General features: G+C 40.4%; 1 protein-coding gene across 1 annotated transcript in view; it reads right to left on the minus strand.

Moving 5' to 3' along the window:
- The window catches only part of LOC138171394 (threonine--tRNA ligase 1, cytoplasmic-like), a 57521-nt gene extending 47662 nt beyond the window's left edge, over window positions 1-9859 (minus strand). The window contains exons 1-2 of the mRNA XM_069100872.1: window positions 9615-9859; window positions 914-994 (exon numbers count right to left, since the gene is read on the minus strand). Coding sequence (XP_068956973.1) covers window positions 914-994; window positions 9615-9671 — 138 coding nt within the window. The 5' untranslated portion in view covers window positions 9672-9859. The remainder of the gene's footprint in view (window positions 1-913; window positions 995-9614) is intronic.
- Between the last annotated feature and the right edge of the window lie 6364 nt (window positions 9860-16223).

Below are 16223 nucleotides of genomic sequence, written 5' to 3' on the forward strand. Positions count from 1 at the left end.
TTTTGAAAAGGGAGGGGATCAAAGTAGAGAACAGAACAAGTGGAAGGTGGGATAGGAGGGAGAGAAATATAGTCAGTGTTTTACAATGTATCTACTATGTTATTGTTTTGCATTAGTCACAGATGTACAACCTATACTGAACTGCTTATCTTCCCAATAAGGGTGGGTGACAATGGAGGAAGGGAATGAATCTGGAATTCAAAATTTTAAAATCAAATGTTTAAAATTATATATACATATATACTATTATTAATACTATTTTACATGTAATTGGGAAATAAGATATACAAGCACTGGGGCATAGACATCCACTGGAAAAATCAAAAGGGGTATGGGAGAAAATATGGGAGAGAGCAGATTGGAGGAGGGGATATCCTGTGGGACTGCTATTTTGGGGCGGTGGATAGGGGAAAAATGGGGAGAAAATTTGTAATTCAAAATCTGGAAATGAGTGATGTAAATCAGAAGTTAATAAAGCATTTGAAAAATGAAAAAAAAATCGGCAAAGGTGAGAGGTGGAATTTCTTGTTCATGAAACAGTAAGGAGACCAGCATTAATGAATTAAGTAGTGATGAGGGAAAAAAAAGAAATGACTCCTAGTGAAAAATAAACCTAGCAAAGTAAATCCACAGAGCCTGCACCTCAATTTTATGGTCATCTCCATTTTAACTTTTCTTTTCAGGTTTCTCCTGCCCTGCAATTGACATCCCAATCCTTTTCAATTCCCCTCATGGACAGCTTCTAATTTCAGTTCTCTTCGTTTTAGAAAATCTTTTCTCCCTGATGCTTCCTTTAGCATTAATGCAATTACAATTAGCAGAATGAAAATTCCTAGACCTTAATTTGGACATCAAAGGAAAAAATAGTCTTTCCAACTAATAATCTGAGATATTGTCTATTTTAAAAATTTACCTCTGTTCGTTCTCCATGGGTAGATCCTTCTTTATTTTTCTTTTTTCCTCCTTCTTTTTGCTTTTCTTCACCTCCACCTAACTAAATAAAAGAGAAAATGAAGTTTAGGTTTTTACATTTTAAATTTTTTTTTGCCCTAAAAATCTGAGAATTTTATTTTTTTAATACAAGTTAAAATAAAATTAGCAAAAAATTCAACTAAAAAAACTATAAAATTTTATGAATAGGAATGAGCAGTTAGTATCTAACATGCAAATCTTGTTTAGGTAGAAGGAATTGGAGTGGAAGCATAAATAATATTTTATATTCATTAGCTTTCTTTTAATTTGACTAAGTGTTGATTTGTATAAAGCACTGGCTATATAAAAAAGCAAGTATAGAATTTATTTCCTGTTGATCTAGTTCATCACTCCTCTCCTGGTTTCACCCTAGTCCTTCAGTCTTAATTCTTTATTTGTCTGCTGATTGACATGGGTCTCCACTTTGCAACTGGGAGTGCAGCAACTATTCATAGGCCTGATGCCAATGTAGAATGGCAGAGAACCTTTGAAAGGTTCCATTCCTGACCTGGACTGATTTGCTGCTCTGTAAACAGTTTGGCAAATCCCTTTTCCTGAAGATTCACCACAATGGTGCAGTCTCACTCTGGACAACTGATGGACTTTAGCTATTGCAGTTCCAAATTCTCAAGCTTGAGCAAGTCACCAGTCTCAATCTGACCCTGTATCAAGGATTACAGGTATATGCCTACAATCCTGGCTTGACTATAAATTAGCCATTTGAATGAGGTACTGTTCTCTAAATACCTTGCCCCTTGTCCTGCTGCTGCAGCCATTCTCAGTCTCTTACTCTGGATCAATCCCACCATCCATCCTTACCACTCTTACTTGAAAGAAGTCTAGGACCACAAAAGTTTACTGATTGGATTCACTACAAATTTCAATTCGGGGAACCCCTGGCAAGGAATTCCTTCTCTTCATCTCTGATGAACTTCCTACTGAGTGGCTAGTGGCAGAGTTGATACAGTTCTAGGTCTGAAGTCAGGAAGACTTGAGTCCAAATTTAATCGAGATACTAGCTGTGACCCTGTAACCTGTTTTCCTTAGTTTCTTTATCTATAAAATGGGGATAACACAGTTATCCCTTCCACACAGCAACTTTCCCCACTGCCATTTCAATATATTGCAGGTCAGCGTAAAAAATTAAATGAGAATTTTGGGAGAGTTTCGTGGAAGCCACAGACAACACACAGAGACTAAGAGATGACAGAAAAGTTCATAAACTATAAAACATGTGTGTAGTATTATATAATAACATACTTTATTTTTTAATACCATAATTCAGACTTCTTTTCTGGTACAAAGGGTCAAAAAATTTTACATGGATTTTCCAGATGTTGATGCTGTGAGCCCTTAACCCCCTGTGATGTGGAAAACTGTAAGAAGTACCTACCACTTAGGGTTGTTGTGAGGATCAAAGGAGAGAATTATACAGTGCTTAGCAAAGTATCTGGAGAGTAGTGCTAAATAAATGGTATTATACCTCAAGTGACTACTCCAAATCAGCTTTTAGTCAAGTGATTTTCTCAAAAGTGCATGTCCAATCATGTCGCCCCCTCTTCATCCCTAACCTTCCCAATAAATTCCAGTGGCTTCCTATTGCCTCTAGCAACTGGCATTCAAAGCCCTTCAAAACCTACCCTCCCTCATGCCCCACTTTTCCAGTCTTCTTATATCTTATACCCAGCCATACTCTTCAAACCATAAATAAAACATTGATCTCTCAGCTCTAGGCATTTCCTTGGCTGACCCCTCCTTCCTAGAATGCTCTCCTTCTTCCACTTTTCACTACTGACCTTCCTCTAAGTAGCTACTAAAATTCCATCTTTTAGAGGGTCCCCAACACCTCTTATTTCTAGTGCCTCTTAATTATTTCCTAGTCATCCTGTGTAAGGCTTACTTTGTATAGATTTGTTTGCATCCTCAAGGGCAGGGGGATTGTCTTTTACTTCTTTCTGTATACCCAGTCCTTAATCTCAGTGCCTGGCACATGGAAGGTGCTTAATAAATGCTGATTGATTAAAAGACTGAGTGTCATTCAATGTCCTTGATTAGGAGAATGCCTAACAGGAAGCAATCAAATGTAGACCTGTTCTATCATGGGGAAAACTGAAAGTGTCTAAAGTTAAGCTTCTTCAGGCTAGTTAAGCCTCATGTTATTTACTTCACAGTATTTGCTTGTAAAGTCCAAATTCTAACCTTCCTCCCCCCATCCTAATCATTTGGATCCAATAAACTTAAGTTTAACACCCAAAAAAGAGCAGTTTTAAATAGCTGTGTCAATAAAACAGATTTGGGGCTAATCAGTGACTAAGAGAAGTAACAAAAACCTAACTAGGCAAAAAAGATAAAAAAAAATTGAGCCACCAGAGTTATTAATGTTACTTCCATCTTACTTATTCAACAGACCTTGTGCTCAGGAAGAGAATAGAAATCCTAACTCTAAGTCAACGAAGACTTAAAATGAGAGTGAGAATGGAATTCTGAGTATTTTTTAATATGGACATGTCAAAGTACTACTCCCTAAAAGCTAACTTTGACACAAAGATATTATATTCATCATTTCACCTGAGTATTTTTCTCTGCTAAATGTTAAAAGAATAACTCTCAGACTACCTCCTCTTCTTTAGCAGATATAGCTGGGGACACGATGGATAGAGCACTGGGACTGGAATGAGGAAAACCTGACTTCAAAAACAGTCTTGTACACTCAGTTGTGTAACCCTAGGAAAGTGACTTGTTCGCCTCAGTTTCTCCTCTCAGGGTCGTCAGAACCACAGAAGGCTCCTAAGCAGTTAATACCAGACATTTGTTTATAATTGTTATTTTGTTAATAACAGACATTATTTAAACTGTTTAATGATGGAAGACCTTCAGAGTCTTATCTTACCTCCTCTATCTCTCAACTTCTTGGCATAACATTATGTAAACTCATTTGAACAAATCCCTATCTCTAGGGAAAGAGATTGCTCCATTTATATTCCTCTGTTGGAGGCCATCTCCCTCCAGTTGTGCCAATCTGTATCTTGCCGCTGGATTCAGATGGCTCCAGAGGAGATGAGGCCTTGCACAGCCTTCCCTCACTTAAATCCAATTTATTTGCAAGTCATGGCATTATCTTCTTGATGTCAAGGTCCTCTTTGAAAATGAAGCACAAAGAACTACCTGTAAGTAGTCTAAGCTGCCCCACTGGGGAGTCAACTGGCCAGTTCCAGTTGGGTAACTCAACTCCTTCCTCATCCTCAGTCCACATGGTATATGATTCACAGATAACATACAGGAGGCATTTGGAGTTTTCCATCTCCAGCCTCTGACAGGTTCACTCTTGATCTGGTCAGTTATGCAGACAGTTTTGGAGGGTTTAATAATGAGCTTTATTTTGTCTTCTCAGAGGGAGCACCAGCTCCTACAGCATTTCCTTCCTGAGAAGGGGGACAACTACCCTAACAGATCGATGAGGTCAATCCAGAAAGGCACAGAATTTAGGAATTCTCCTAAATCCCCTCAAGCCTCAATGGGGGCCAGTTAAGGCACACACAGGTTTCCCTATGGGTTCCCCTTCTAGTGTAACAGACAAAGGTTTCTTGCCAACATTAAGCTCACAAGTTTAGCAATATCGTCATTCTGTGCAAGTGTAGTAAATATTACATTATGTCACCCCTTATCTCATGGCACAGCCTTAGTAGGACTGTCACTGATTCTGGGAACTACTATCTAGAATCCTTGGGGCTATTCTGGGAGTTATTTTCAAACACCTGGAAACTAGACATTCCCGTGGCCATGGAAACTAACTCTAACTCTAAGAAGGATAACAAAGCCCTCCTAACACACACAAGGCATCATACCCCTACCTTCTGGTGCTCAGAGGAAAGGAATGGAAATTTTGGGGACAGAAACATAGCAAGATAACTTGGGATTAACTGGCTAGATTTCTATCTTAAAGATCAAGCCTTAAATCCAATTCACTGGGCTCTTATACAGTCCCTAGCCCAAACCACCCAAGCCCCAAAGGCTCAGAATATATGTAAATAGTAAATGCTTCTGTTTAGGCCAAAACCCTGAGGGTCTTCCCCTCCCAAATGAATTTTTTTTTTTTTAAATCAAAGGGCCATGCCTTGACTCATTTCTTAACCAGCTTTAAAAACCAAATGGGCCATTGCCTCACTCAAAATAAAGACTTCTGAAGGACCCCAGCATCTTAAAAAGGCCAAGGTCTCCAACTATATCTGGGGCCATCTCCAGCCCCAATCTATATCCAGCCACTGTACCCAGATGGCTCTGGACGAGTAAGTGAGGCTGCTGACCTTGCACAGTCCTCCCTCACTTAAATCCAATTCACTGTCCTCTCCAAGAAAGAAGGACAATCACAACAATTCCTTGGTTATGATGAGGTGCAGGCTCTGGGAACCCCCTCTAACTCTGATTGAATCTTCCTATTTGATGAGTCATTTGCATGAGGCCTAGTGGCTCTGCCCAAACCTTTGTTACTAGCTTGACCCTGCACTGTCTATCTACTTCCCACCCAGGAGCCTATCAAAATATCTATACCCAAATAGCTGACCTCAGTAACTCCTCCTGAAGACCCTCCCCAAACTCCTCCCCATCTTGTCTCCATGCAGCATGAGAGCACCATAGAATGCCCTAGCACAGACTTATTCTGTGTCAGAAGCCAGCTTGTCCAATACATAAGCCTTACAGATACTTCTTAAGAGTCAGGTAGTCTCTTAAGGAGCCTTGGTATCTGTAAGGTTTGTATTGGACACAGAGCAAGTCTGTGCTAGAAAATTCTATGGTGCTGTCACACTACATGGAGACAAGATGGGGTCTGTGAGGAAGAATCTAGGGGTGATCTAGGGAAGTAGTTTGGGGAGGATCTTCAAGGACTCAGATGAAGTCAGACTCAAGTAATTAGTTTAGGGAGGGTCTTCAAGAAGAGTCAGAGGAGGTCAGACTCCTGAGTTTGGAAAGGCTTAAGGCCTCATGCAAAAGACTCATCAAATGGGAAGTCAATCAAAGTTCAAATGGGTTCCCAGAAGCCTATACCTCAAAGATGAAAGGAGAGCTCATGGGGGTTCCCAGAGCCTCCACCTTATCAGTTAGACAACTCTTAGTTTAAAATTATTCCAAATTCCTACTACACCCAAAGGGCTATAAAACTATGCATATCCTTTAACCCAGCAATATCACTACCCAAAAAGATCAAGAAAAAGGGAAAAGGATTTAATTATAGAAAAATATTTAGGCAGTTTTTTTTTGTGATGTCAAATTGGAAATTTGGGGGATGTCCATCAATTGAAGAATGGCTGAACAAGTTGTGATATAAGATTGTGATAGAATACTATTATGTGGGGCGGAGCCAAGATGGCGGAGTAGAAGAATATTATAGCCAGGTTTTGGAGTTCCCTGATCAAGGAGAAAATATTACAAGCAGCGAGGAAAAAAACAATTTGAATATTGTGGAAACACAGTCAGGATAACACAGGATCTGAAAGCTTCTACACTGAGGGATCGAAGGGCTTGGAATATGATATTCTGAAGGTCAAAGGAGCTGGGATTAAAACCAAGAATCACCTACCCAGAAAAACTGAGTATCAAGTTTCAGAGGAAAATATGGTCATTCAGTGGAATAGAGGACTTTCAAGCATTCTTGCTGAAAAAACCAGAGTTGAATAGAAAATTTGACATTCAGATACAAGAAGCAAGAGAAGCATGAGAAGGTAAACAGGGAAAAGAAATCATAAGGAACTTATCAAACATTCCTATATGGAAAAACAATAATTGTAACTTGTGAAACTTTTCTCAGTAGTTGAAGGGATTAGAAATATATGTATGTCTATATATGAGGGTATATGGGCATATGAATACATACATGAATGTGTGTATATATGTTTACAGGTATACATAGATAGAGGTCACAGGACCAATTTAACAGGAAGGGATGATACTTAAAAGGTGAAATTAAGGTGAGAGGAATATAATGAGAGAAGATGAGGAGAGACAGATTGGGATAAACTATCTCATACAGAAGAGGCAAGGGAAAAGGGTTACAATGGAGGGGGAGAATAGGAAGGCAAAAGGGATTGGGTCAACCTTATTCCCATTGAATCTGGCTTGAGGAGGGAGTGAAATACAAACTAAATAGGGTATCTCACCCTCCAGGAGAATGGGGGGGGAAGGGGATGAGCGGGGGGATAATAGAAGGGAGGGCAGGCTGGTGGGGAGGGAAGTTGGAAGCACCCACTTTTGAAAAGGGAGGGGATCAAAGTAGAGAAGAGACAAGTGGGAGGTGGGTTAGGAGGGAGGGAATCTTTACAATATATCTACTATGTTACTGTTCTGCATTAGCCACACAAGTACAACCTATACCGAAATGCTTATCTTCCCAGTAAGGGCGGGTGACAAGGAAGGAAGGGAATGAATCTGGAATTGAAAGTTTTAAAATCAAATATTCAAATATATATGTATATATATACTATTATTAATACCATCTTACATATAATTGGGAAATAAGATATACAGGCACTGAGGCATAGAGATGCACTGGAAAAGTCGAAAGGGGTATGGGAGAAAATATGGGAGAGCAGATTGGAGGAGGGGATATCCTGTGGGATTGCTATTTTGGGGTGGTGGGTAGGGGAAAAACAGGGAGAAAATTTGTAACTCAAAATCTGGCGGAAACGAATGATGTAAATCAGAAGTTAATAAAGCATTAAAAAGATGAAAAAAAAAAGAATACTATTATGCTATAAGAAATGAGCAGGATGGTTTGAGAAAAAACTAAGGCTTAAATGTACTGATGCAAAGTGAAGTCAGAAGAACCAGAACAGTGTACACAATAACAGCAATATTGTAATTATGATCAACAGTGAAAGACTTAGCTACTATGATCAAGTCAAAGATCCAAGACAACTCCAAAGGACCCAGGACAAAAAAATCCGAGCTGAAGGGCAAACTGAAGTATTCCTTCTTTTTCTTCTCTTTTGCAACCTGGCTAATGTGGAAATGTTTTTCATGACATCATATGTATAATCAACATCTAGGGGAAGGAAAGTGGGGGAAGAGGGGCATTTGGAAATTCAAAATTTTTTAAAAAGTTAAAATTTTCTAAAAATGTAATTGAGGAATTTAACAAATGAATAAAAATATATTTCAAAATGTACTCCAAATTCCTCAGTCTTTTTTGTTTGCTGCTGTTTCAAGGTTTTTCTTTTATTTTGTATTTCTTCTTACTATTCATGACTTAGAACATTCTTTTCCAGAGTTTGAGGTATGTATTATTCCGTCTTCATATCTACATTTTTTCCCTCTATTTTCTGTTACAGCATAGATCTTTTGTTTCTCCAAATGAATTCTGACATTATTTTATTAATTTTTTAAGTATCTCTTTGATTGTTATAGCAGTAAACAGAAAATTACTTTGGCAATATCATTGTTTTTATCATATTATGAATGTGCAGTCATAAGCATGGAATATTTCTCAAATAACTTAAGGTATTCTCTATTTCTTTTGAGGAGCCCTTCGTAATTGAATCTTTAGAAGTCTTTTATGTACTTTGGTAAGCTGATTCTCCAAATATTTTATGCCTTCTGTAATTATCTGGCATGGGATTTCCTCTTCTATTATTTTCTCTTGGATTTTGTTATTATTACACGGAAATTACATGGAAATCCTAGGAGGGGAAGACCACTCTTCACATTAAATTCTTAAGAGGAATGAGTGTATCCACTCCATGCTTTTAGCAAAACCTGATTGTCAGTAACAAACAGTTATCCCCTAGTGTTCAAACCCCTGGCGGTAAGAACCATATCCATATGATTATAGATTTAGAGCTGATAAAGACTGATAAAACTCCCCCATCTCACAGGTGCTGAAACTGAGGCCCAAAAGTGATTTGCTTAAGTCACACAGACTGCCAAGTGGTAGGGTCAGAAATGAAACCCAGGTTCTCTTGATTTCAAATCTAGGGCACCAGACTGCTTGTAATAAAATGCCCTCTCTAATCTGCCTTTTTAATTCTAGTACTTCCCCTCTGACAATTATTCCCTGTTTATCTTGTATGTAGTTTTACATTTACATCTCCCCCTTTATTTAGACTGTGAGCTCCGAAGGTAGACTTTTTTTTTTTTTGGATCTGCTACGCCCAGCCCTGGCACATAGTAGACCCTTAATAAATGTTTACTGATTGAGGTCTCCCCCATTAGACCGAGCGTTCCTCCAGGGCAGGGGCTGCTGCCTTCAGCCTTTCTTTGACCCAGCTGTCAGCACGAGGCCTGGCACACACCGGGTGTTCAATAGCTAATGACTGCCTGGCACCGTGAAAACCGCACCAGCTGGAATCAGACTACTGAAACTTCAAGTGCCATCAACCAAACGACCGCCGATCGATCACTTAACCTCTCTGGGCCTCAGTTTCCTCCTGGGTGAAATAAAAGGCTCGGGGCAGGTATGTACACCCGGAGCTCGAGATCCTCGTCCCCGGCCTCAGGACTACAATCGCCCTCACCCCAAGCGGGAAGCCCCGGAGCGGGCCCGCGCGCCGTCACTCGCCGGGCCTCCACGCCGCTACGCTCCGCTCCCAGACGCAATGATGGGCCGGCGGCCGCCTGCACCCCACCCCTCCGTCAAGAATCCCCGGGCTTACCGGCTTCTCGCCCCGACTCATTTTCCCTGTGGGATCGACTACTACCTCCTGAGACATGGTCGGAAGCTACACGGTCCACAAAGGGTCGAGACGGTAACAGACGACCCTCCGCAGAAGGGGAAGAAAGGTGAGCAAGCAGGCCCCGAGGAGCGCAGAGGAATGGAGGCTGGAGGGGAGGCTTCAGGCCACGCACTTCCACTGCGCTTGCGCCACGTGGCCCCCACTCAGGCACCAACCGGAGCGCACCCAGGCTCCGCCCCCCCCGGGCCGCCTTCTGGTTCCAGTACCCAATTAGCAAAGGGATGGGCGGGCCTTCTTATCTTGTCAGCTAGTGGGGTGGCTGGTTTCGAAGTCAGACTAGTTCGGAGAGCTGGAGGGGTGGGACATATGCTAATATGCTAGATCCTTTCATCCCAAAGGACGGAGACCTTTCTCTCATTGAGCAAGAGTAGCAAAAAAAAAAATATATATATATATTTCTGAAGGAGTAGGAAGTGCGGTGCGCGCGAACCAGCGCGCGCCTGCGCAGTGGTGAGATAGTCTTCTTCAGCCAGTTTATTCTTTAGGTCTCTTGGCTTACCTTGACACTTGAGCGGAACGCTATGGCCGCATGGGGTGAGGTTGTAGTGTTTGGGAAGAAACTTGTTAAAAAAGGCGCGTGTGGGGGGAACGCTTGGTTTCACCCTTTGTGGGAGCTTCGGCTTGGCCCAAATTGTACGGCGTGGTACCAGGTTGGGAGTCAAATGATTGAATCCTGCCTCGGCTGTTTACTACTGTCGCAGCTGGGGAAAAGAGTAAAAGGCGGGGAACCGGTAGGGGTCCCACCTCCTGGGAATGAATGCCATTTCCCTACAGGCTCACAAGCCGGAAGTGTGGGTGATTCAATGCCGAGTGGTGAGTCACGTGGCAAGACCAGTGGGCGGGCTTTCCGGTTGCGGTTATAAATTTAGCATCCTTGTTTCGGATTTCGAGACTCAAGCTCTTTATGCTTGTAGTGAGGGATAAACTTTTATTGGGAAGCTTAAGTATTTCCTAGGAATACAATCAATTCCATTTTCCACCTCTGCCAAAACAGGAAAGATATGGGTTACCATGCCTTTGTAGCCAAAGTGTGCCATTGTGCCCTTTTATTTGTGGAGATAAGTGACACCGGGTGGTGATGAGTGGGAGGGTGCCTGGTGCTTATAGAAACCTACCCAAGCCTTCTCCGGTCCTGTTGGGCTCTAGTTGGTGCCTTCCTTAAAACGACCCAACGTGCTGCAGACCTTCCTTCACATCTCAGCATTCCCCATCCCTTCATTAGAACCTTTGTCTCAGCCCGTGGTCCGTGTGCTGCTGGCAAGGTTTCAGAATTTCCGGGTGGAATTATTACCTCCAATTAACTTGTACTAGGTTGTTTGTTTTTTTTTCCTCCCCTAGTTGTTTGTTCTACAGACCAGACTACAATCAGAAATATTAGTACTGTGGTCTGAGGCTGAATTTCATTTATACAGTGCAATAATTAGCATTACTAAGTTTTACAATAGTATAGCTATGTAACTGCCCCCTTTTATTTTGAAAGAATAAAAGTCATAAAACCCAACATAAGGGGAAAGTTGAATGATTATGAATTTTAGGCCGAGAAGTAGGAGTTTTTTGGTTTGAGATAGAAAGGGGCCTAGGAGGTGCCGGAACCCCTTTGAATCTTCCCACTACACGAGGCATTTGTCTGAGGCCATAAACACTTCCTTATCACTAGGCCCAAATCTCTTGTTACTCTTAACCTAGCCGAGCCTTCCCCTCCCCAGCTACCTCCCACACTAGATCCTATCAAAATATCTATGCCCAAATTTGTTATCTTTAAACTAGCCTAGCCCTCCTTGGTCAGTCAACTCCAAGTAGCCTTCAGCTATTTCCCACCCTTAATCCCATTCCTAGTCTCCAACCTCAATTCCATCAAAGATCCTCCTTGGACTCTTCCTCAAGACCCTCCCCAAACCCTTCCTCTAGATCACCCCTAGATCCCTCCCACAGTCTTTCTTGCCTCCAAGAATGGGTTGAGAATTCAATCCAGTACAGACTCAGTCTGTGTCAAATTGTTCTGGCCTGCTTGTCCGATAAGAGTGTCACAAATACTTGGGCTCCTTAAGAGTCTACCCATTATAGTGTTAGGGTTTAAAACCAGGAACACCAAAAAGTTGTTGAGATTTCATAATGTGTTGTGGTAGAACTTTCTCAAAGAATTCAGTCAGACTACCTCTAATCCAAGTAGGGATATTTAATGAGATTGACGCCTCTCCTGAATCAGGCTAAATTCCAAGAAGAACTAATGGGGTACCTGGGGTCTAGGTCAATTTGTGAAACCACCTTGTAAAACCAGTCTGTGCAGTTGTAACTGCACTTTGTATTATAAAATTGTTATCTGTAAAATTCCTTTCCCAACCTTGGGCTCTGTCCCGTACCCCAATGCCAAACTCTACCTAGGCAACACCTTGGGACTCCTTTGTTCTAAATCTTTTCATTTCTCCTCTGGCCTGGCCCACACCCTCCTTTGTCCTGGCCTCAGGTCTCCTCCAGTCTGGTCCAAATCTTATCTAAACTATCTATGCACTAAAGTCTCTAGTTCCTCTTGGTCAGCTCTGACCTTTATCTATGTACTGATGTCCCTCCCGTCCAGTCAGCCCTGACAATGGCAGCCCTACCCTTTGAATGTAAAAGCATGTACCCCTCTCACTCGAAGGTCCCCTACAGGACTCTTGCCCACTTCTTTTAGAAGTGTAACAATAAACTTCTACAACTCTCACTCCAATTAGGCCTGAGACTGTGAATTCTTTCCAGACGCTATTGCAGGTTTTCTGGTCTTAGAGAAGATCAGAATTCCTGCTGAACCTATTGGGATTCTGTCCCTCAACAGAACCAGCAACTTTAGAGAAAGCAAGATGGATTTTTATAAGGTATTGATTCAATTACATAACAGAAATTTACACAGAATAGTATGAACTGGAGAAAGAAATGGAAAAACTATTTTTGCCAAGAAAATTTCAAATGGGATCACAAAGTCATTCACAGCTGAACAGAAAATCCTCCAATTATGTATCTTAAAAATATATTTTTTTAAATGTAAGAGTTCATTGATCTACCAGGTGCTGGTGCTAATTTTAACTCAACTTTGAAAAATCCCTCCTCTATGCCAGACACCAAAGATAAGGTTAAACGAAGATAAGATAAATGAGCTGTTTTATTAAATGTCTAGTTTTGTTGCCAAGGTTGTTTCAACTAGTGATATGACCTTGGAAAAAATTCCAGATGTTTTCCAGTGAAGTTAAGAGAAAATTAAGGTACAGGCAAACCAAAGTAGGTGGTTACTTTGCTTTGTAGGTAATCATATTTAAACCAGACCAAAACTTTGCTGTGCCTAAGCTTTCTCCACATAAAAGAAAGTGAACTAGGAACCTCTAAGGTGTTTTTAAGCTCTGAATCTATGATTGTGAGCTTCTGTCAAAATAAATTGACATTTATTTCTTAAGTACCAGACAATATAATCTAGATTTGATTGTGATACAATTGTATATAAAGTAAATTTATTGCACCCTCTCCTCTCTCACTCTCTTTTTTACCTCTTATAAACTTGATGAGGTATGGGCTCTGGGAGCCTCCCTTGGACTCTTGATTAAATCGTCTCATTTGATGAGGCATTTGCATGAGGTAATAAGCCTTACATTGTGGCTGGGCCCAGACTCTAGCCTAGTTACTAACTGCTAACTACTAGCCTAGCCCTCCATTGTTCATCTGCCTGCCACCCTTAATCACTCATTGACCTCATTCATTGACCTGAAGACCCTCCCCAAACTCCTCCTCTAGACCACCCCTAGATTCCTCCCACAATCTTGTGTATATATAAGACCCCATCTCACATCGTTCGGGTGTGAGAGCACCATAGAATGCCATAGAACAGTGAGAGTGTGCCATAGAATGACCTAGCACAGACTTACTCTGTGGCTAATGCAAGTGAACTTTTAATAAATTTTACTTTTCTTTGGCTGAGATGACTTGAGTCGAATTCATTCAGCAGAACCTGGCATGTTGGTATTTTGGGGTCTCCAGAGCAACCCTAACCCTCTTACTGGGTAACCTCTTCAATCTGGCTTCTGAACTCATCATTCCACTGAAACGGTTATTTTCCAGGGTTACCAATGATCTCTTAATGGCCAAATCGAGTGGCTTTTTCTCAGTCCTCATTCTTAATGTCTGTAGCCTTTGACCCTGTGAATCATCCTCTTCTCCTTGATACTCTCTTGTCTCTAGGTTTTTGGGACACTACCCTCTCCTGGTTCTCCTACCTATCAGACTACCTTTTCTCAGTTTCCTTTCCTGGATCCTCATCCAGATCATGCCTTCTGACTAAACTCATTATCTTTCTAAACCCTCCCCAACTCCTAACTTTCATATTAACTGTATTATACACACACAGACACACAACCATCCAATCTATTTTACCTTTATAACATCTCTCTGAAACTGCTACCCATCCCCCCACCTCCCCAGTACAGGCCCTTATCACCTCATACTTGGACTACTGCAGTAGATTGCTGGTCATTCTTCCTGCCTTAAGGCTCTCCCCACTCTAATTCATGCTCCAGTTTGCCACCAAAGTAATTTTTCTAAAGCCTGCTCCAGGTTCAGGTTGAGGCTAGAAATCTATCTGAACATTCCAATAACTTCAACCACATAGGTGTATGTATTCCTTCCAATGGAGAGGACCATATCTAGGGATGTATTGGAGCCTATTCATACCAGCTTAGGAAACCTGACTATTAAATGTTCAATTTTGTACCTCCATAATTGACAAATGCTACAAGTCAGGGTTGGATTTATCATCTTGTTGATTATCTAGACTTAAGGAAATGATGTTAATGAAAATTCAACTTAAAGTGTGTCCTAAGTACATATTTTTCAGCAAAATATATATATATATATATATACATATATATATGTATGTATGTATATGTATATCAGCACACCCCTGACCATAATCATCTATGAACTTTTAACTTTTCTTTAAACTTATCTTTAACTTTTATGTGTTATTTTCCTTCAGATTGTCTTACAAATCCTCTATAGAAGATTCACCCAACATACTAGACACCTTTCTCTAGATTTTTTCAACATTCTGTGCATTTACTTTTTTTTTTTTTAATTTTTTTGCTTTTTGGAGGGCAATTGGGGTTAAGTAACTTGCCCAAGGTCACAAGGCTAGTTTGTGTGTGTGTGTGTGTGTGTGTGTGTGTGTGTGTGTTAAGTGTCTGAGGCCAGATCCAAGCTCAGGTCCTTCCAGCTCCTGGGCCGGTGCTCCACTCATTGTGCCACCTAGCTGCCCCGTTCTGTGCATGTTCACAAAACACATGCCCCTTTCCTTTTCTAATCATACATTTCCTCAGTATCATTCTATTTTATGTATGTCATTATTGGTTATAATGTAGCCTAATTATGCCCACTCAGAATTCTTCCGTGACCCTTTGAGTCACCTACAATTCTTCTGTTTCAAAGATTGTTGTGTTACAAGATTCACATACACATAGTATCACTGGAACAAGATTGAAAAGATGGATTTTTGTGCTGGGGATCCCTTTAGAATAGCTGCAAGTGCTAGATAATTTCCGAAATGTGATTTGGCCTCTTTCCACTCACTTCTAAGCCTAGTTCTTCTGTCTGTAGTGAGGAAAAGCTGGAAACAAATTAATTAAATGGAATGAAGTCTGAAGTATAGGGGGGTGGGAGGTGGGGGTGGGATTGGAATGTTTAATTCCAGATGGTGTTTTGGTGAAAAAGAGATACAGCTGACTTAATGCACAGTGCCCTCTGGTGTTCTTTTATCATTTGTGCATCCTAGAGATCAATGCAAAAAAATTGCCCTCCAATAATTTCTGTTTCAGTGACCTGGTCCAGAAAAATTCAGTTACTCTAATTTTAGATCTTGTAGCCAAAGAAAGAAACTATCTATTTTTTTTGCCAACAACTTTGGTGTTACTTTATATTATTCAACAAATCTTTTTTTTGAGTTCTTTTTTTAAAATGAATTTTAATTTACTATATTTTATACATTTGGTAGTTTCACAGATTTAAAAAAAGGTAAATATAACTATTTGATTACCTCAAGTTTTTTATTCATTTGACAGTGTCCTCAGTTAGTGGAATATTCAATACAGCTTACTTCACCTGGAAGTTGAAATATTTATCATGAATGAAATATTCATTCATCATGGCAGATTTTTTTCAGGTAGAAATAGTGCCCTCCAAACTAATGAATATGTGCTAACAATATTTTCCAATTATATTAGCAGAGAAATGTTATTTATTATTACTAATGACAAGAAAATTAGCTCATTCATATCCTAGAAATATAATGTCATAAATACAGCATTTGAGGTAACCACATAGAATTAACTGACAGTTAAACTTATTTTTTACAGAACTCTTAGTAGGAATAGGAACTGGAGAAATTTGAGCTACAAAATTTAAAGTAGTGTTGTCAAACTCAAAAATGGGCCAATTAGTACATAAGGTTCCCTGTAGGCCACACAATGAGTTAAAAAATCACATATTAACAATATATATGTTCTATTAATTTTA

Source organism: Petaurus breviceps, unplaced genomic scaffold (assembly GCF_028583685.1).
Source record: "Petaurus breviceps papuanus isolate PSGF00001 unplaced genomic scaffold, PetGlider_PUasm1.0 128, whole genome shotgun sequence".
Lineage (NCBI taxonomy): Eukaryota > Metazoa > Chordata > Mammalia > Diprotodontia > Petauridae > Petaurus > Petaurus breviceps.